Source organism: Acomys minous, assembly GCF_964271855.1.
Source record: "Acomys minous genome assembly, chromosome: 8".
NCBI classification, from domain to species: Eukaryota; Metazoa; Chordata; class Mammalia; order Rodentia; family Muridae; genus Acomys; species Acomys minous.
Genome location: NC_140489.1, coordinates 126,955,647 through 126,978,423, shown reverse-complemented (window position 1 = coordinate 126,978,423; position 22,777 = coordinate 126,955,647). Strand labels below are relative to the sequence as shown.

General features: G+C 43.4%; 1 protein-coding gene across 1 annotated transcript in view; it reads right to left on the bottom strand.

The window, feature by feature from the left end:
- Nucleotides 1-22,777, bottom strand: part of LOC311604159 (maternal embryonic leucine zipper kinase-like) — a gene marked incomplete at its 3' end in the record, with an annotated part of 113,594 nt that overhangs the window by 73,403 nt on the left and 17,414 nt on the right. Inside the window, exons 5-9 of the mRNA XM_084793670.1 lie at nt 21,197-21,261; nt 19,580-19,678; nt 10,978-11,064; nt 8,554-8,673; nt 1,625-1,856 (exon numbers count right to left, since the gene is read on the bottom strand). Of these exons, the coding sequence (XP_084649796.1) occupies nt 1,625-1,856; nt 8,554-8,673; nt 10,978-11,064; nt 19,580-19,678; nt 21,197-21,261 (603 nt within the window). The remainder of the gene's footprint in view (nt 1-1,624; nt 1,857-8,553; nt 8,674-10,977; nt 11,065-19,579; nt 19,679-21,196; nt 21,262-22,777) is intronic.

Sequence of the window (22,777 nt, the reverse complement as noted above, 5' to 3'; positions counted from 1 at the left end):
TCACATTTAGAGAAAGCTGTAGGTTGAAGAAATGCAAAATTCCATTAACACAATAATAGAGCTCAAGCAAATATTTAAGCAAAATCTTGCACAATGTCTTCATGTATATTACGATGACCTTTTAAAAAAAGATTTATTTACTATGTATACAGTGTTCTGCCTGCATACATGTGTACAGTATATATGTACACAGTATTCTGCCTGCATACATGTGTACAGTATATATGTACACAGTGTTCTGCCTGCATACATGTGTACAGTATATATGTATACAGTGTTCTGCCTGCATACATGTGTACAGTATATATGTATACAGTGTTCTGCCTGCAGGACAGAATAGGGCATCGGATCTCATTATAGATGGTTGTGAGCCACCATGTGGGTGCTGGGAACTAAATTCAGGTCCTCTGGAAGAGTAGCCAGTGCTCTTAACCTCTGAGCCACCTCTCCAGCCCCCTATGATGATCTCTTGAAGTGGATGTCAACCTACTAGCAAACTAGAAGACGATGGTAGAAGAGACTTAGCAGGAGCTCACATGGCCACTCCTCAGAGTTGGGGTTCATTAGTCACTCCAAACAGCACAAGAGAAGAACACCATTGCTGGGGAGAGGCTGATGAAGCTTAGCTACTGTTGGCAAAAGAATAGATAAAGCTGCTTCCAGCACTAATTTATCTCTTCACTCAGCAAATCTGGCCCAGAGTCTGCAGTAAGCACACCAGAGCTCTGCAGCATACATGGGTTGCTTGTCTTGGGAAGCCCTGATCCTAGCAAACTGGCCTCACACTGACACAGTAGAATGTATCCAGATGAGACAGCCACCAAAACACCGAGTGTCCTGGAGGGATGGTTTAAATACGTGGTGGCATTTACACTGAAGAGGAAAGCAGGAGAAAGGGTCACATGAAGGCTGGGAGGAAGTCACCAGCTCCCCTGCCTTCTGGACTCTAGCACAACACTGCAGGGCAGGACAAGACCGGATGACCGCGATGGAGAAGCAGGTACAGGAAGAGCTCAACAGCGCTCCACCCGGAGTGACTCCCAGCTGGCATGAAGAAGGCTAAGGCTGGACATACGACCTTGGCAAAGAACTCCACTCCTCTGAGTTCCTACACTGTGGAAATTGACAGGCTCTAAGTTGCTATCCTAGTGCTAATGACCAAATCACTCAAATGTGACAGAGGGGCTGGAGAGATGGTTAAGCAGCAAAAAGTGCATGCTGTGCTTCCAGAGGGGACCAGAGTTCAGTTGGCAGCACCCGTATCAGGTGGCTGACAACTTCCTGTAACTCCAGCTCCAAGGGGATCTACCCTCTTTAAGCCCCTCTCGGTACCCCACACACAGAAACACACACACACACACACACACACACACACACACACACACACACTAAAATCTAAAGTCTTCAAATGTGGAAAAGAAAGTAACAGCATCCCCTGAGAATTACAAGTTAAGTGATGTGTCCATTCCCACTAATTCAAGGGCATACAATACAGGCAGCTGGCCTACCCAGGAAGCCAGAGAACAAGGCTAATTAGTTATTTCCAGAAGTCTTTGTGTTCATTTCCAACAGTAAGAATTACATTTAAACCTTTAAATCTCTGTTTAATTCTCTCAGCACATACCTTTTGCAGGTGTCACGCAGCGGTTTGGTGAGGTGAGGACTTCTCTCTTATACTGGTTCTTACCAACTGGAGTCCTGGGCTTAGGAAACACAAAGTGCTCTACACTCTTTGCAGCAGACGTGGGAGTGCACAGGTTCTCTTTGTCTTTTAACTTGCTGGCCAGTGCTCTGCAGACTCCTGGAGTTGGTGCCTTAGAAGCCACACCATTTGATTCTGCCCAGTGTTTGGTAACCTGGAGGGGAAGAGGTATTAGATAAAGCACACTGAGGAAGAAAGGACAATTTCTTTATACTATACCTTAACAGTCAGCAAATTACTTGTGTTGTTTTTATTAAAATTAACTGCTATCTGGACATGGCTTCAAAGGTGACAAAATAGCCACTGGGCAAATGTCCTCGTTCCTGCCACAAACAGAATCCGCCTAAAAATAGGCAACTTAGATGCAGGCAGAGTCAACGGCCGCACTCTGCCAAGTCAGAGTAAGCAAGTCCTCAATAGTTCCTGCCCTGCAAACAAGTCTGGCAGAGATACTGGGCCAGAAAGCTGAAGATGCGGCTCCAAAATTATAAAGTGTATTGGGGGACTGGCCAGGCAGTAAACTGTCTTAAGTCAACTTGTACATTTTGGAAGCTGCTAACCCACACTGCTCATTCGCTCAGGAATTTATGTTTTCTTCCTTCTCAAGTCTCTGAGGGGCATTGAAGACAAGATAGTATAGTTTTACAACCAAGCTTAGTTGGTTGGGGGACAAGATCAGTTTAGATAAAGATAAGAAGTTAAGCTATTAGAGTTGAGATAGGATAAATACTATCATTCAGAAATTTAGACCCAATAAGACAGGAAAGACACCTACTTCAAATGAGACGAATGCAGATGGCCAAGTTACTAGGAATGTAGCATGTATAGAATTCATGATTCTCATGACTGCCACATGGTTCTCCCTGCTGTATGTAGTTTGTCTTATACATGTGTAATAAAAAATAAATAAATGTTTATGCCAAAAAAATGAAATAAAATAAAATTAACTGCTATCAAGGACACTGTTTGTTACACCAGGGCACTTGACAGTGTCCTCAGTTCTCAGCACAGGTAGAGCATCTCAGTCTTTTCTACCAACGGGTGTTTTCAATATTTCAAGATGGGTGTTTAAACACACTTAAGATCCCAAACGACTACAAGAAGAACATCATGACGGGTGGATCTGGACCCAGGGGTGTCTGCTCAAACTACTGTACCAACTAAGGACAATACATGCAGTAAACACTGAACCCCTACTCAGAACTAGCCAATGGACAGGCCATTTGCCACAGTTGTGTGGAGAGCAGGAACTGACTCTGACATGAACTCTGGTACCCCATATTTGATCACTTCCCCTTGGTAGGGAGGCCTAGTGGCACTCAGAGAAAGGATAAGCAGGCTACCATGATGAGACTTGATAGACTGTGACCATATGGTGGGGGAGGAGGTCCCCTTCTGAAACAGACCTAGGGGAGGGGAATAGGGTGAAAGAGGGAGGGAGGGAGGAACGGGAGGATACAAGTGATGGCATAACAATTTAGATGTAATCTGTTAATAAAAAACATTATTAACTTTAAAAAATCCCAAAAGAATCACACATAACCTCTAAGGTATGTTTTTTACACCTACATTGCTATGGTTTGACTCTATCTAATACATGCAAAAAATAAAAGTTTTCTCAGTGATTGGGATTTAAAACAAGTATTCAAATACTCTTTGCCAGGTGGTGGTGGTACACACCTTTAATCCCAGCACTCAGGAGACAGAGGCAGGCAGAGCTCTAAGTTTGAGGCCGGCCAGTGCTATAGGGAGAAACCCTGTCTTAGAAAACAAACAAACAAATAAACACAAACTCTGGGAGATGGCTTGGTTAGAAAAGTGACCACTGCATGTATGAGAGCCTGTGTTGCGGTCCCTAACACCTATGTAAAAGCTGGGTGTGGTAGCTTGTATCTGCAACCGCAGCACTAGGGTAGGGAAGGCACCGACACAGCAGACCCCCTAAAGCATGATGGCCAGCCACTCTACCAGCTGCTGAGCTTGCAGAAAATAAGATGGAGACTAATAGAGAAGACCTCTGTGGAGCTCTATCCACCCACTCACACATTACTTTAATAGAAATAGTAGATCAAAAATACATTTTAAAGCTGTGAGTGGTGGTATATGCATTTAATCCCCGTTCTCTTAGCTGCTGAGCCACCTTCCAGGCTCCACATCAAAATATTTTAATCCTTTTAAATTTATAGCTAAGTAAACTGGGCGTGGTAGCCCACGCCTTTAATCCCAGCACTCGGGAGGCAGAGGCAGGCAGATCACTGGGAGTTTGAGGCTGGCCTGGTCTACAAAGCGAGTCCAGGACAGCCAAGGCTATACAGAGAAACCCTGTCTCAAAAAAAAATGTATAGCTGAGCTTACAAAAGAGTAAGAAACCCAAACTAGAAACAGGAATATGAAACCAATGTTGAACCCGCTGCCCTCAAGGCTCCTGCCTCTCATAATCTAACCCTGAACAACCATGGAAACATGGCGCTTCTAGAAGGCATCGTCACAGCTCTCACAGAAAGCCAGGAGGGCCATAACTAAGGTGAAAGGGAGTTAAATAGAAATGTGCCCAAAAGGAGTCAGCAAGAAATGTGTTTTTCTAGCCTTGGCTCTCAGAGAAGAACAGAGAGACTGTCCTTTAATAATGTGTGAGAAAATGAACAGCTGTCATGTTGATTTAGGGTTCAAACTCACACTAACTGGTTAATCACAGAAATTTGTTTTTGTTTTGTTTTTTTATTTTTGCATGACCCGGTTTCTCTCTGTAGCCTTGGCTGCCCTGGAACTTGCTTTGTAGACCAGGCTGGCCTCAAACTCACAGAGATCTGCCTGCCTCTGCCTCCCGAGTGCTGGGATTACAGGCATGCACCACCGTGTCAGGCTAATCACAGAAATTTTAAACTTAAATTTGATATAACATAGAAGAAAGGCTTCAATCTACCTTAACCAAAGCCTTTAATCTTTAATCTAACATTCAAAGAATTCTAAGAGTTCAAATAAAAACAAGCCCACATGTACACATTCCAGCCCAACATGGTGGCATACATTTCTAATCACAACTATCCTAAGGGAAGAGGATTACTCAAGCCTAAAGTCTGAAGCTAGCCTAGACACTTTAGCATGGTCCTATCAGCCAACAAATCAGTCAATGAATCAATAAATACAAAATATAAAACCAGCTTGAGGGAAAAAAAGCAGCAGAAGAAAATAAACAGAATAAGACTGGGAGGGCTGGTACAAGACTGAAGTTAAGGCAGAACAGTCAAGAGTTCAAGGCCAGCCTTAGCTTCACAGCCTGGTCCAGTCCAGCGTGAACTCACAGCAAAACAAGGTGCCAGAAAGTTGGCTTGATGAAGCTGGGCTCAGTGGCACATGCCCATAATCCCAGCTCTTGGGGAGGCAGAGGCAGGAGGATCTCTATGAGTTTGAGGCCAGCCTGGTCTACAAAGCGAGTCCAGCACAGCTAAGACTAACAGAGAAACCCTGTCTCAAAAAAAAAGTGTAAAGGAAAAAAGAAAAGATGTCATGATGGTAAAAATGTTTACCACACAAGCTTGATGATGTGAGTTTGATCCCAGAAGAGAAGCAACTCCCAAAAGTTGTCCTCTGACCTCCACAAGCTCACTCCTCCCTCATAATTGCCTCCACACGTACATACATGCTCCTAGTTAAAAAAAAAAAAAACAAGGACCAGAATGAAGCCAGAAAATGTTAGATATTAAAAAATATGTTAGTATTTAAAATCCATCTATAAGAACAAGACTTCAAAACATTCAGGTAGATTATAAAGAAAATTAGAACCTCCAGAAAAAAAAAAGATAAAAATAAACTCAGGTTATATCTCTAATAGCAGATTAAAAAGAAATGAAAATAGAATTCTAGAAGGTAAGTTTAAAGAAAGATCCTAGAATAGAGCTTAACTCAGCAAACAACAGTCTCACATCTGAGCCAAGGCACTTCTGGCAACAGTCATGGGCTACTGTGTGGCACCACAACATTCACAGTGCACAGCACAGCTGGGTACTCAGGACAAGGATATAGTGAAGTCACATGATGCAATACAAGTGTGCAGGTTCCTCGCATGCTGAGGTTAAGTTAATCTTTGATTGAGGTAGAGTCAGGTGGATCTCTGTGAGTTTGAGGCTAGCCTTGTCTACAAAACAAGTTCCCGGATAGCCAGGGCTGCTACACAGAGAAGCCCTATCTTGAAAAGCCAAATCATCATCATCATCTTTGATCTCTAGACACTCATAATCATTTTGCTTTTGCCAAAGTTCTCTCAACTCCAACACTACCTTACATACCCTCATGAGGTTGGGACTCACCGTCAAATAGCCAGGTTCTAAAGACCTGAAGTATAAGGGCAACACCACAGAATCATCAGAGATAGGGCTATTTACAAGAACTACCCAGGAATTCTAGAATCGAAAAGTATAGTAATTTTTATAAAATTAGCCAAGTGTGATAGTACATGCCTTTAACCCCAGCACTCAAGATGCAGAGGCAGGCAGATCACTGTTCCCCCCTGAAAGCACCATGGACTGTTTGTTGAGTTAGAATTACTGATTCTCTTTAAAAAGAGGTCATCCTATGGGGAAAAGGTGCAAAGAAAACATATAGCCTGCTCAAAATTAACTGGTTAGCTTAAACACCAAAAAAGAACTCAAAATTTGACTTCTACTTATTTTTTGGCCATTGAAATGTCTGCAGTTGGGCGTGATGGCATTCGCCTTTAACCCAGCATTCAGGAGGCGGAGCAGGTGGATCGCTGTGAGTTCAAGGCTAGCCTGGTCTACAAAGTGAGTCCAGGACAGCCAGGACTACAAGAGAAACCCTGTCTGGAAAAACAAAAACAAAACAAAACAAAGAAACAAAAAAGTTGAAAGAATTTGACCAAAACAGCAAGACTGGTCATTCCCTGAACACACAGGCAAAAGGGCATGGGCATTCACCGGCCTGGCAAAGCTTGCGAACCTGGGTAGAGTAGCAGCCTGGGAGTGGCCACCTCACGTCACAGACTTCACACAGTAGTCAACCGCCTGATACTCTCAGTCATGAGTTTGGTCAAAAGATCAACAAGGGGGAAAGGGGAGAGCTAGGACCCTAGCATCCACTTAGACTCAGAGCTCATGACTGACAGGCAATAAAAAGCGAGCTCTAAAGGAGGAGTTAAATAAAGCTGGAGTAGATGATTCAACCAGAGGCCGTGAAAACGGTGGCGTTAACTTACTTAAAAACAGTTCTGAGACCTTTCTTTTTTTTAAAGGCCTAATACAGGGCCATCTGGGTTATAGCAAATCTACAAAGGCCAACTGTGGCTAAGGATAGCAAAGATGCTGTTTCCTTTCTATGCCTTTTTCCCTTTTGTTCTCTGTGATACTAGGGACCAACCCCAGGGCCTCAGCACTGAGCAGCAAAGGCCACCCACGGCCTGTTTTCCTAATTCTGGAGCCACTAAACTGTAACCCGAATGACGCTGGGGGAAGATTACAAAGCCCACAGCCACCTAAGAAAGTACTCAGACAGCTTTGCACATAGGGTCTCACTTTGTAGACACCCACTCGCCTGAATTCATATACATAGCCTACACTGGCTTCAGAACAGTTATTCTTCTGCTTCAGCCTCCCAAGAATGAACAGTTAGATTTTAAGCAATGAGGAAAATGGGGGGCATCAGGGAAATGGCTTACTGGGTAAAGGTGCTTGTCTGAGGACCTGAAATCCATTGCCAGAGACAATCAATTGTCAAAAGCTAGTCTCTGACCATGTGCATTCTGTGGTATAGACACCTGTGTGTGCATAGACAGACAGACACACACACACACACACACACACACACACACACACACACAAATAATACAAAATAAATTTCAACTATGAAAGATAGAATCAAATGAAAAACAAATGTGAGCATCTAGGAGGAATGACATGTTAAACTCCATCACTATAAACATTCACCACAGAGAAAACACATAAAGAGAATCACAACTTGCTTAGAACCAATTCTCATGGGAAGAATTTACATTGCACAAGCTATAGCAACTGCAGAAATCTAAATCCCAACAGTAACATAAGCATGAAAGTGTTCATATTAAAATACTTCCCATCAGCCTGGTGTGGTGGCGCACTCCTGTAATCAGCACTTGGGAAGACAGAAGGAGGCAGATCTCTGTGAATTCCAGGCCAGCCTGGCTAGCGTCTAGGACAGCCAAGGAAACACAGAGAAACCCTGTCTCAAAACACCAAAACACAAACAAACAAACAAACAAAAATATTCATGTCATATGAAATGTAATGTACCATGTATTCTTGGGCCTGACTCCCTTTAAAAGCCACGTCAAGCACATTGAAGCAGTGACAGGAAAGACACTTTAAAGAATTAAGTATATCTGGGGCAAAAAAAAAGATAGCTCAGTGGATAAACACACTGGCTGCTCTTGCAGAAGACCTGGGTTTGATTCCCAGCTCCCACAACATGGCTGACAGCTATCTGCAACTCCAGTTCCAGTGGATCTGACCCCCTCTTCTGGCCTCTTCCAGCACCAGGCACGCACAATGGTACACATTCATACATGCAGACAAAGCACTCATACACATAAAATAAATGAATAAATTTTTTTTAAAGATCAATAACTGGGCACAGTGGTGCACACCTTTAATCCCAGCCCTCAGGAGGCAGAGGCAGGTCAATCTCTGTGAGCTCAGCCTGGTCTTCAGAGAGAGTTCCAGAACTGCCAGGGTTAAACAAAGAGAAACCCTGTCTTCAAACAACAAAATAAAAAGGGTTTCTGGTGTCTGGCTCGCTGATACCAGTGAACAAGTCTGAAGGCAAGGTGAACAGGTGTCCACCCAAGGGCTTCTAGAACTTACCTTTGGAGTGGTGCTGGTGGTTCCACAGGAGAAGGAGGGAAGCTGAAGACGAACTGGCTTCCCTCTAGCCTTCTTGGCTAGAAGTAAAAGGTAGGTAGCTGTGAGGTGATCATACTGCCACTGAAGGAAAAGGAATTAGCCAGGTAAGATACTCGCACATGTGAGGAAATACTATTCTATTTAAACTTATTTTTCAATGCAATGGGCATTGAGAACTTAAGTCAGCAGCTTTGCAGAGACACAATATTTACCATCCCTCCATATCATGCCTCCTCGCCTAAAATTTCTAACACCGTGAATGCTGTTTTGTTATCAATTGCATATTTCTAGGTTAATTTCCTTTGTAGTTCTGTTTTATCTTCAAGTAGTCTCCATAAAACTCTTAGCATGAAACGAATTTTGCTCTATTATAACACCTTTCATACATACATCTTCTCATCTCCTCCTCTAGTAATTTTATCATCATTTTAACTAAATCAAATTTATACCATTATGAGTTTATAAGTAGTAGTCACAACTAAATAGAAGTAATGTTCTAAATGTTTTACTGTTATCCTGATGCAACCAGTCAGAATAGAAACCACAAGGTAGCCAACCAGGTGTTCAGGACCCTGCCACGTCAGTTGTTACCTGTTTAAGTATGAGGCGTAGGGCCAAAGCAGTAGCTCAATGATAAGAGCACTCACCTAGCATGTGCTGGGTTCCATCCCCAGCACCATAAAAGTAAGATGTACAAGTGGTACCCAAGGTATCTAAGACAAGTGTGTGTGTGTGTGTGTGAGAGAGAGAGAGAGAGACAGACAGACAGACAGACAAAGAGACATAGAAGACAGAAACAGAAGTTATGGGGCATGTTATTGGAGGCCTACTACCTGGGCTACATGCAAGTCCCTGCTTGAAAACAAAACTTTTTCTTCTTATTTTGTTCTGGTGGTAGAGATGAAACCTGGAGTTTCAAACACACTAGACAAGTACTCTACCACTGGCTATATCCCTAGAACTTGAAAGTGTAAGGATATGAAAGCATGTGTAAGGACATGAAAGTATATCTGGGTATGTGTAAAAGTATGTGTAAGTATGTTGTCCTCTTCATGTTTACAACTGAACCAGATGTCTATGTCTGAGAACTTTAAAACGGTGAAAATCAGAACTACTAATTTTGTGTGGATTAGTTTGCTCTGATGCTCAACTATGTGTCCTCTAATCTATGTTCAAGGTGGCGGTGCTCATGTTGAAAGAGGACATCCAGGGCTGGTGAGAGAGCTCGGTGGTAAAGGCACTTGTCATCAAGCCTGACAACCTGAGTTCAATTCTTAAAATCCAGTGGTAGAAAGAAAGAACCAACTCCCACAAAGCTGTGCCCTGAGCTCTACACACTTACTGTAGCATGTGCTCTCACCAACACACAGACACACAAAGCTGTGCCCTGACCTCTACACACTTACTGTACCATGTGCTCACCAACAGGCAGACACACAGAGCTGTGCCCTGAGCTATACACACTTACTGTACCATGTGCTCACCAACACACACACATACAAAGCTGTGCCCTGAGCTATACACACTTACTGTACCATGTGCTCACCAACACACACACATACAAAGCTGTGCCCTGAGCTCTATACACTTACTGTACCATGTGCTCACCAACACACACAGACACACAAAGCTGTCCCCTGAGCTCTACACACTTACTGTAGCACGTGCTCACCAACACACACACACACACAAAGCTGTCCCAAGCTCAACATACTTTCTGGAGCATGTGCTCACCACACACACACACAGCATAAGCAAATGAATAAATGCTGAGAAGGTAGTCAGAAAACACCCTGAAGACACCCGGAAAGAACTGTACCGTGTAGCTGGGTCTTGCTACTCTGTGGTTCTTTCTCTCACCCTTTATCCCCCAACCCCAGGTTTCAACCCTAACACTAGACAGGAGGAAAACAGGGATAGACAGAGGAATTAGGAAAATGCCTGAATCTAATTATTTCCTTTTGTATCTTCTTTGATCACTAACAAACCTTAGCCAACCTCCCACCTATCAGGGCTCTAGCATTTATATACCCTCTGAAAAACCCCCAGAATTCCAAACATCACACAATTGCAGAAACTATCTGCAGCTGGCAAAACCACACCTCTGCTAGAGCATGAGGCAAATCACAGACAGCTGCTGTGGACAGTCAAAACAGTCCATATCCCTACACCTGTGATTAAAATGAAAGCATTTTCTTATCATGTCTGTGATTTTTAAAGACACAGTCTCACTACTGTTTCTTGCATGAATATGAAGTCAGTGCCACACTTACATTCATGATGGCCCCATGGGTCTTAAAAATGCTTTATAACTGTCAATGTACTAACAGCACTGAAGGACAATGAAGCAAGCTGTCTATTTTAAGTTCATGCTGCATTTCTTACCAAGGAAATTAAATCCTCCATTGTTTGCCTGTTGTTGTGGTGATGTACAGAAAGCTCTGTTACGCAGTCATCATCAAGGTGAGTCAACTACAAAACACAATTTCATAAACGGTTAAGTTTAAAAATATGTTCTTTTAGCCGGGCATGGTGGCACATGCCTGTAATCCCAGCACTCGGGAGGCAGAGGCAGGTGGATCTCTGTGAGTTCGAGGCCAGCCTGGTCTACAAAGTGAGTCCAGGACAGCCAAGGCTACACAGAAAAACCCTGTCTCAAAAAACAAAAAAACAAAACAAAACAAAACAAAATATATATATATATGTTCTTTTGAAACTTAAAATTAGCACTACCATTTCAAAAAAGAAAGAAAATCCACCTGGAATATGTGGAAACAACGCTGTCAAACTTGTGGGTACAAATCAATGCTCCTGTTACTTGTTTTCTTTTTGCAGTGCTCAGCCTGGAACCCAGCATCTCCCACTACACAGGTGCTCTACAGCTGAGCGACATTCAGTCCACCAGTCCTCCTCACTTGTTCACAAGCAATGAGAGTCGACTACCATTGTAAGATGAGTTCTTTCCTGGCTTTCATATGCCATCACCTGACTATTACAGTGCTTCTGTGCAGCAGAAGGAACACACACCCACACACACCTACTGAAAGGCCTGTCCCTGGCCATCAATTTCATCAAAGAGCAGCCATGTTAGAAATGTGCTCTGATACAAGTGATCAAAGGGTGGCTCTGACTTGTAGAGTGCTGCACTTTTGGTCAGGTTTAGATCTGTAGAATCTCAGGAGGCCATGTGACAGTGTGTGACAAATGCAGTAGAGCCACCATCCAAAGTAAACACACTGAAACTCTACTTAAGTTCCAATTTGCATAAGAGCAGCAATTACCAAGTCACTAAGAACAAACTGACAAGATGGCCTTGTCTGGGCTGGAAAAACACTGAGAGGATGGACTGTGAAGAGACTCACAAGGAACATAGTTTCCACAGTAAGACCCTCTGTTCACAACAGCTCCAGGAAGCAATGTTCTACTTTCTGCTTCAAGCCCTCCTCCACATCGAGGTGGGACAGCTGAGGTGCCTGGCCTCTCTGTCACCTAAGCTTGTCTCCATGGGATCTCTAGCTACCGAGTCAGCACGGCCTGACAGCTAAGGGCTTTGAGATTAGACATATCTTGGTTTTAATTGTGACATCACTTTATAACCATGTGACCTGGAGTATGCCACTACATCTGCCTGAGCCTGTTTTATCATCTGTAGAAGAGCAATGGACATGCCTTGCCATAGATGTAATACATGGGAATACTCAAGAACAGCATCTACACAGACAAGGCCCGCAGAAAACAGTTAACGATGGCTTACTAATATACACAAGTCTATTTCCTCATTAACTTGATAACCTTTCAGGAATTCAATATTCCTGTTACAGGCCACTTTTCCCCTCTAAATGAGCCACTTGGACTCAGACACAGCACGAAAGAGCAGTCTGCCTAGCACACAGCAGAGCAGGATCATGGCCCACCCCCATGCACTACACACGAGTAACAGTGAGCTCACGAGAAGCTTATCCCATCTTCACAAATGCAGAGAGACAGAAAAGACAATGACTTTTCTCTGCTCCGATATCTGTGCTCCTTAGACTGGATGCTGATCCTAATGACCAATGTGAGTGTTCTGAGGTATTAGGAGGTGGGGACTTTGGAAAGTGAGATGAAAGGGATGTGTCCTCAGGAAGAGAAAGAGGCCCCAAAAGCACCCTTCTCTCTTCCACTATGGGAGGATGACACAATGTGAAGAAACTAACTACAAATAGAAAAGCAAGGCCTCACCAGACACACACAGGCCTTGGTGCTGAACTTCCCAGCCAGCCAACTTATGGCATTCCGTTCCCGAACAGACCGAAGAGATTGAGACAAACGTGCATTGTCAGCTGGGACAAGCACAAGCTCAAGAGTTACCAAAAACAAAAAACAAAAAACAAAACAGTACAGACCATGCAGGTTTATACTTGTGGTAGTGGAGAATTCCAAAATGCTAACACTTTTTTTTTCAATTTGTCTCTCAGAGTACAGATTCCTCATTTAGGATGACCTCAACCTCAAAAGCCCCAAACACTTCAACATCCAGTCTGGCATCTTCTTATTGATACCACTTCTCAAGGAAGCAGAGAGAAATACTGAGTTCCTTCCAGACCCAAGCTATCCCCTAAACAGGAAACAGGAAGTCTCCAAAGGGGCTCGACAGTCTGACAATGCTCTGAATTCTCAGCTATGCATACTCAAGTTAGGCTAAGGACAAAAATGCATGTCCAAAAGTAGCCAATTATTGTGGATTATCCGTGCCTGCTACATTTCCTGTTCACTAGGGCAGAAAATGGAACTGAATATAACTTCTATTTGATACAATACTTGGGTACTAGACCTGTGCATGAAAATAGCATGAGGAGATCATGCGTAGAATTATTACAGCACCTATGCCCTAAATATCCAAGTAAATCAGAATAATTTTTATAGTTTATTCTTGATAACACACTACTGAAAGAAAAAAGCAACAACAACGCTTATGTTTACAACTCACTGAGCCCCACAGTAGGTCTGTGCTGAGGGAGAACAGAAGAGTAAGCTGACGGGTAAAGGTACGGTACTCTAGGACGACAGGACATGAAAATGCCCAGATTAGGAATAATGAGATCAAGAGTGACAAGAGTCAGTTATCTGCCCCCAAGACTGGCGTTTCTGGTTCCTGGCCCAGACTGTTCTACCGCACCACGAGGATACCTATCTGTGACCCCTTCCCCGCTGGTGGCAGACAAGCAATGTGGCAGACCGGCAGGGCACAGGCCCTGAGCTTCCCTCCCATGCTGCAGTCTTGACTCTGGTTCTCTGCTCTATGCATACTAGCTGCTCGAATGTGCAAAATAGGGCAATAATAGCCCTGCTCCAGAGAGCTAGTCTAAAGACTGACTGAGCTAACAAAGGCCACAGAACAATGCTCGACCTAAAGTACTACCCAAAGAGTCCCACCCATCATTCCATAGCAATAAATACAGCTCGAATCTTAATAGCTTGTATAGCATTCAACAAATACTAACATTTTAAAAGATTTATCATTACTCTGTGTGTGTGTGTGTGTGTGTGTGTGTGTGTGTGTGTGTGTGTGTGTAGGTGCCTGTAGGCCAGAAGTATCAGCTCTCCCCACCCCAACTCCCGCCCCCACCAGTAGTTATAGATGGCTGTGAGCCACCACCTGCCATGGATATTGGGATATAAACTTGGGTCCTCTGCAAAAACAGAAAATATGGGCTCTTAACCGGTGAGCTATAATGTATTTGTTTTTTAAGACAGTGTTTCATCAGGTGGTGGTGGCACACCCCTTTAATCCCAGCACTCAAGAGGCAGAGGCAGGCGGATCGCTGTGAGTTTGAGGCCAGACTGGTCTACAAAGTGAGTCCAGGACAGCTAGGACTATTACACAGAGACTGTCTCCAAAAACAAACAAACAAACCAAGACAGTGTCTCTGTCTCGAAAAACAAACAAACAAAGACAGTGTCTCCACTGTAGCCATGGCTGGTCTAGAACTCACTAGGTAGCCCAGGCTGTCCTTGATTCATGGCAGTCCTCTTGCTTCCATTTCCCAAGTTCTAGGATTACAAGTCTGCACCACTACATTAAGATTGGCAACTACTTGTTTTCCTTTCTTTTTTCCAAGACACAGTCTCACTATGTTTCTAAGATCAGCCCCAAATTTGTCATCTTCCTGCCCAGCCTCCCAAGGAGCTCAGATTATAGTTGTGTGCCACCACAGATGAGTAGCAATTACACTGTGATGTAAATAAAACCATAAGCCCTGGGAGCTCTCAAAAGTATGTTTTACTTGATACTATGCCCCAAATTAAAAAACAAAGAGCAGAAAACAGACACACAAACCCTCTGGTTAAACTGAAGACTGCTCTTAGGATTTGTTAGAAGGATGTGAAGTTCCGCACCAGCTTTGACTACACAGAAAGTCTGAGGCCAGCCTGGGCTACATGATACTGTCTCAAAAACAAACAATGAGAAACATACTTCATTTTGGTGCCTACTCTAACATGAACAATAGTGTACTCTATCCTATTAGAATCATGGCTCAACAGACATGCAACGCTTTCCACACATGGAGAAATGATGACCCCCCAATGGCTGAACACAGGCATTTGCACCCCCTAATTTCCACCTTACAAGGGGCACATCAGTTTCCCTTTTTCTTCTGCTGAACTGCTCAGACGCTCACACAGTTCTTGGGCTCTCAGCATAAGTAACCGCTAGATTAAGCTGTATTTACTCCACAGACATCTACTGCATCATGGAGGGCAGAGGAGAATATTGGTAAGAGATACAGGAAGAGAGAACCATCAGAGGAGAATGGGGGAGGGAGACTAGTTTGGCCTATATGGCCCTAACAGTGGGGACAAGGCTTGAAGCAAAAATTTACTTTTCTAAGACTGGCTAAGTCCTGGGAAGAGTAACTGTATTCACTGATGTGATTATTCCAGAAAGCAAATGCCCCATTTGTCTACATGTGACATGTCTGAGACATGCCTCCAGGCTATCCCATCCATGTGCATGCCATACACTACCGCCTAGGAGGTGGAGAGCAGTCTCAACTACATACAAGGTTATACATGTTAAAATTAGGTCATCTAAGTTTATCCCTGGAAGCCCGTTTGTGAGACACAGTCCAAAGTTGATGCAAAAGCAAAGGAGTTTACTAGCCGACGTGCCGGGGTCCATCAAACTCTGTAGAGATGGGAGACTCCGTTCTGTAATGGCGGAGGGTTTAAATACCCTTACAGAAGCAGAACTTAGTACAAACATGGTTGGTTAGTTGACCTTTAAAATGATTGGCTAAGTAATGGCGCAGGGAGGAGAAAAGGGTGCGGGCATGAGAAAGGGCGTGGTTTTCTGAGTTGGGGACTTTTTTAACTGGGAGGGTAGGCACATTCCTGAGGTAGTGGAAATTTAAACACAAGCTGGCCGTCCTTAGACCAGGCTGCAAGCTGGACTCTTCAGTAGTGGCTAGTGGAGAATCTTTAACTCGGTCTCCTCAGTTTGTTCTTGTTATCAGCCTGCAATTCAACTTGTTTGCTCAGCTGGCAAATGCTAGGTCCGAGCCTCCTGGAATCTTATGTTTCTTTAGTTAATAATATCACCGATGCGCCCAGGCCATCTAGCTAATAATGTCACTGCTGAACTCAGGCCATCTAGAATCTCATATAAACACCCCTCCCTTTTCTAACTGCATGTGGTGAGGCTGCATGTGTGCAAGTACATGTGTGTGTGTACAGTGCATATGTGGTATTTACACATATGTGTGCATTGCATGTCCCTGTGAGAATGCAGAGGGTTGAGGAAAATGTCGGGTATATTAGGCCAGTTTTATAAGTGTGATCTGCAGTCTCCTGAGGGCCCGGAGGACTACCACTATTTTTATAATACTGCTGTTTCTCACATTTTCACAGTGCTGAAATTTGAACTGATAGCAGAAAAACAGTGAGTGAAACTGGTGCTTCAGCAGAAATCAAACTGTTCCAAGACAGTTTTGTCATGTACTCACAATTCCCCCAAATAGGTCAGTTTCAATTAAGTCGTTGATAAAGCAAAGAAAAGGATTGTTCTATTGCATGCCAACATTGAATATGTGTGGTTTTAGCATCAGATGGAAGTGTCAGGACAAAGCCATTGCTGTCTGCAGCCAAGAGCCTATGTGACTGGGGTACAGCCTCGATGGCCATTTTCAGTCATAGAATAGCACTTCTTACAGGTTATTCAGATTTGGAGAGTTGAGAAATATCTTTTCAAAGCAAGCTGAACAAAGTAAAGTTACTTATGGTATTTGTTGCCAACAAGGCTATTTTTTTCTTTCAAGCAAAAATAAAGAATTTTAGAGAGCATGCACCTGCCACCCAAGCTTGACAGCATTCCAACACTGAACGTCTTTTTTGATGAGCTCAGTAGTGACCTCAGAGAATTTGTGGGCCCTTGTCTGCAGGCGGAGGAGATGCTCCCTCCTGGTAAGCTTCCTGTCGACATATGGGAGTGGACACCCCTACTGGTAACAACCCACCAGACTCAAATGTGTTTAAAAAAAAAAATTTAAGAAGGTAGCTCCTTGCAGACCCTAGCCCACACAAAAGGTGTGAAAAGCTGACTCTTTGAAGAAAAACATATCAAAGGTGCCCTAGAAGTGTCCTAGAAGTGTCTCCTGCTATTTAAGTAGCTTAGTTAAAAAACCCAGAAGCTGGAAGGTTTGGGAGCACACTCCCCATTTACCCCACCCCCACCTCCCACCCCTACCCTGTAGCTCTCTGTCCTTGTCTTTCTTTTATCACTAAGCTTAGTGAATTAAAATCTAGTTCTCTGACTCCTGACTGTCTTTATTTTAATCAAATGTGGTCTGGCCTTTCACAAGCCAGATGCTCCCTTCCTCCTCTGGAAGGAACACAGATTTCTATTGTCTCAACCAGGCTCAGCACTCCCTCGCTGCCCAGAAGGCCTTCTTCGTGACTGGCTCTCAGGACAGAGCCTTTTTCAGCTAGCCTCCATAAAGCTGAAGGAAACTCTGTGGCCAGATTCTCAGCCCAGCCTCCTGGAGAAAGGAACTCACAGGAATTCAGTTCTTTTTAACACTGTGTCAGAAAATGTAGCAGCACTGGAAAACCTGCACAACTCAGGGCACAAGTATTTTCCAAATAGCCAGTACAGAACGGTACATGGAGAACAGAGCCATGGACAGCCTAGTGGGTTTTATGGGAGAATCCAAAGTGATCATATTGATAGGACTTCATACTCCACCTCCACCTAATCCTTAAGAAACTACCAAACTAAGCTTGGTGCAGTCGCATGCGCCTGTGATCCCAGCACTCTAGGTGGCAGAAGCAGGAGGATCTTTGTGAGTTCAAGGCCAGCCTGGTCTACAAAGTGAGTCCAGTACAGCCAGAACTACACAGAGAAACCCTGTCCGAAACAAGAAGAGGAGGAGGAAGAAGAGGAGAAGGAAGAAGAAAAAGAAGAAGAAGAAGAAGAAGAAGAAGAAGAAGAAGAAGAAGAAGAAGAAGAAGAAGAAGAAAAGAAAGAAAGAAAAAGAAACAAACAAACAAACACACTGGGGGCTAGACACATGGTCCTCCATACTCTTGCCCAGGACCAGGGTTTGGTTCTCGGTACCCACATGGTGGCTCAAAACTATCTGTAACTCCAGTTCCAGGAGATCTCTTGTCCCCTTTTGTCCTCCTGAGTCACATGGTGCACATATATACATATACACAGCCAAACAATCATATATATAAATACTTTTTTTTATAAAAGAAACAGCCAAACTCTAACTCTCTGAAAAGGCTATTAAAATAGTCCCCCCGCCTTTCCCTCTCGACATATAGGTGAGGCTGTATTTTCTTCCTTTTTTAAAAACTATTTTTTTTTATTTGTATACATTGGTGTTTTGCCTGGATGTATGTCTGTGTAAGGGTGTCAGATTCCCTGGAACAGGAGTTACAGACAGTTAGGAGCTGCCATATCGGTGCTGGGAACTGAACCTGGGTCTTTTGTAAGAGCAGACAGTCATCTTAACAGCCAAGCCGTCTCTCCAGCCCCAAGGGCACATTTTCTAAATGCAGGAAGAGGAGACTGTACAGGTGTCTGCTATCATGCCAGACCTCACAGAAGCTTGTAAAGACATCAACATGCCACTCCTTTGTCAAATTTATTCTTAAATGTTTTTTCTTCACAAAAATATTTATTCAAGATGGGTAACAAATTTATTTATTGCTTTTTTTTTCTTTTGAGATAGTCTCAGTATATAGGCCAGGCTGTCCTCAAACTTACAATCTTTCTGACTCAACTTCTCAAGTGCTGGGATTAAAGGCATGTTTACTACATTCAACTCTTACTATTACTTTTTAACAAGCTAATAAATAAATATTAAGGGAACAAAAGAGTTCCTCAGAATCAGATGTCTGAAAACAGATGTAATCTTATTACTACTCTGGAAGCAGAACTGGTTGAACCTATTCTACAGATGAATGATTGGTTAAGCAGAGTTAAATAATTCCTTTAAGACTCTAAGCAAGCAGGCCTTGGTGGCACTCACCTGTAATCCCAGCACTGGGGAGGCAGGCAGATCTCTGAGCTCAAGCCCAGCCTGGTGTACAGAGTGAGTCCAGGACAGTCAGGGCAACACAGAGAAACCCTGTCTCAGAAAAACAAAGAAACAATCAAACATCCAGAGCACTGCTCACAATCCTGACCGCACATGGAAAACACCTGGGCGCCTGGGAATAAAAAGGACTTGCTGGTGGGAAGTGCTGCAGTTGAAGACACGTGTCACTATTCCCAGCCAGGCCCTGCGTTTTAAGGTCCAGGTGATTGTCATGTGCAGTGCAGGCTGACCAACCACTCAGTGGGCCAGAGACTGACAGGACTGACTGGGTCTTAAGTCTTCCACCACCATTCCAGCTAAGTATGCAAAATAGCTTTGCTTTCACGTTTAGAGTTCGTCATTGCAGGTCCTGCAGTCACACAAACTCACGAAAACAAACTACTGGGTTTCATTGTACTTATGGGAGTCGTGCTTTGCCACTCAACAGGACAGTTGTAATCTTGCATGATCCAGGGATGGTTCAAGAGATTCTTCATAGAAATCCGTTTCTTTGGGTCCACCTAGTGGCCATTGAAGTACATTTCAAACAGATTCTACAGCACCTTTCCTCCCGAGAACTCAAAATGCACTAGAACAGATGTAACCGGTATCATCACAAACAACGCTGTCAAAGACCTTAAAATGGCCTTGGAATGAATTCTTTTAAAAAGGCAATTGAGGCAAGAAAACTATAGCAACCAACACAGGCCTACAAGATAAATGTTTAACAAACACGAACTTCATTGGTATGGACACTATTCATGAAGTTCAGTCAATCTATTGTATGATGTAATAGTCTTTTTGCTGGAAAACCTATTCATGGGAAATATTCACCAGTTTAGTATTCAAGTAAGCGCAATGCAGGGCATTTACAGTGAATATGCAATCTCTACTTCCAAGTCACTCACAATCACATAAAACAAGCTGAAAAGCACACCTTTCATTTCCATTTGTGATGTTCAAATGTGAGGAGAGAAAAATTAATCAACAAAGATTAAGTTTGGGGGTCTAGAAGAAAGGCTGAGGCATTTTTCAATCTCACTATGGAGATTTGGTGGTCTGGCTCTACTTAATCAAGGTGGGTGAGCCTGCGGTACATTTTAAATTAAAGGTAAAGATGGCTTAATCGATGGAAAGCTAGAGATATTCAGGAAACATAATAAATAAAGTAATTCACTAATAAGATACTCATTTTCCAAGTATTTCCAACTCATTGTATCTTAAATACACCACAGAGCAGTGAAGTAGGCTCAGACATGCCCCTTTCATTTTATAGGTAAAGAGGGAAGCCTGCTGACAGATTAATAGGGTGAATACCTAGACTTTAGCCTTTTTCACCTTCATTCCAAAGAGTCATCCTCAGACTGGCCCCAAAACCATCAGCACCACTCAGGAGCTCTTTGGTCCCGGCCCAGATCTGTTAGAACAGACAAATGGGATGGGGCCCAGTATGCGGTGTTTTAACAAGCCCACCTGGCAATTCTGGCACAGGTAGATCATAGGGCCCATAGACTACACTCAGTTCATCCAACCATTTGTTCAGTAGCTCCTATATGCCTAACGCGCAAGCACAGAAACATGAAAATGGACAGAAGGAGAGCAAGAGCTAGAGAAACAGAATGATTATTAGAGAGATCCACAGATACACAGAGGGAAAAGGCACATCACCAGAGCCAGGTGAGGTCTAAAGCAAGTATATCTACAGCATAATTTACAGAGGACCTCAGAGAGGATATTTGCAAGATACATGATGGATGACATCCTCGTTAAGCTCACGGATAACTATAAACGCAACAGTCCTATACATACATTAAAAAGGTAAATCAAGTTGGGTGGTCGTGGTGCAAGCCTTTAATCCCAGCACTTAGCAGGCAGAGGCAGGAGAATCTCTGTGAGTTCTGAGCCAACCTGGTCTACAAAATTAGTTCCAGGACAGCCAGGGCTATCCAGAGAAACCCTGTCTCAGAAAACAAACCAACAAGTTAAATCAAAATGATCACAATGGGCTCTATTACTTAAAAATATATAACCAACTTTACCTGAAGCATCTGTTGGAGAAGCAGAATGCTACTGGGCGAGAGCCACTTAGGGACTTCATATTTCCCTTTCTACAAAAAAGCATAGACAGCATGAGAAGACTTAAGTCCAAGCCACCCTGCTGATACCCTAAGGTATGAGATGCTAGGGTTTGCTTCTCTAACTTTTTCTGATCAACAAGATTCAGTCAACACGGTCAAAAAGAACAATTCCCAGTTCTTGCTGAAAAGAACAAAATCCAGTGAATTAAGTACTATCATCTCTAAATTAGCCACATATGAGAAAAGGACTACAGTTCTGAGACTATAACAGTGAAAGATATATACCACAGGCTTAAGAATCCATACTATGATTATATGAACACCAAAATATACTCATTTTCTATCGCCAAAGCAAACCGGCAGTTCTAAGGGGCTGTGAATTATCAGCGGGCACAGTGAAGCGAAGGCAAAATATATTTGATAGCAGGACATGTGGCTAAAAACAGTCACAGAGCCAGGTGTGGTGGCCCACTCCTAGCACTCAGGAGGCTGAGGCAGGCAGATCACTGTGAGTTCAAGAGGCCAGCACAGTCTACAAAGTAAGTCCAGGACAGCCAAGGCTACACAGAGAAAACTTGTCTCAAGCCACCCCCCCCCCAAAAGTCACAGTAGATAGGGAATGAGCTCAGCGGCAGAGCGCTTGCCTAGCAAGTGTAAAGCCTTCTCACCCTATAAAACAGGTCTTATCACACATGATGCATAGAGCAGAGCGCTCAATCACTAAAACTGACAGAAGTTAATTTCTGTTTTGCTTTTTGAGACAAGGTTTCTCTGTGTAGCCTTGGCTGTCCTGGACTCACTTTTTTGTAGACCAGGCTGGCCTTGAACTTACAGCAATCCACCTGCCTCTGCCTCCCAAGTGCTGGGATTAAAGGCCTGCGCCACCACGCCTTTCTATCTAATAAAACATTATTATTATGTGAATATGTGCATGGTGTGCCAGAAAGGGTGAGGAGGTCAGAAAACAACTCTACGGAGTTGGTGCCCTCCTCTCTACAACGGTTCTGGGGACTGACCTCAGGTCATCAGGCTTGTGGGCAAGTGCTTTCACCCACGAGCCATCTCTCCAGCCACCTAAAAGCGTTAATGGAAGACACTGAGGAGAGAAATGCTGGCAACCTGATTAACTGAGACACTGTGGTCACCACCTCATCAACTGAAGCCAGGAGGTTGTTAAACCTTAATTCAGGTGTCAGGTACCTTTTGATAGAACCTGCCACAAACACAGAGATCAAATTTCTTTTTTTTTTTTCCTTTTTCTTTTTCCTTTTTTGGTTCAGTTTTTTGAGACAGGGTTTCTCTGTATAGCCTTGGCTGTCCTGGACTTGCTTTGTAGACCAGGCTGGGCTCGAACTCACAGCAATCCACCTGCCTCTGCCTCCCAAGTGCTGGGACTAAAGGCGTGCGCCACCACTGCCCACCTCCAAATTTCTTAATGATACTAGAATAACAAGATAATTATTTGAAAAAGCATAAATAAGTTGAATGTGTAATTCATAACATGCATGAAAATTAACTTTACCCAAATTAAATGCAAATACA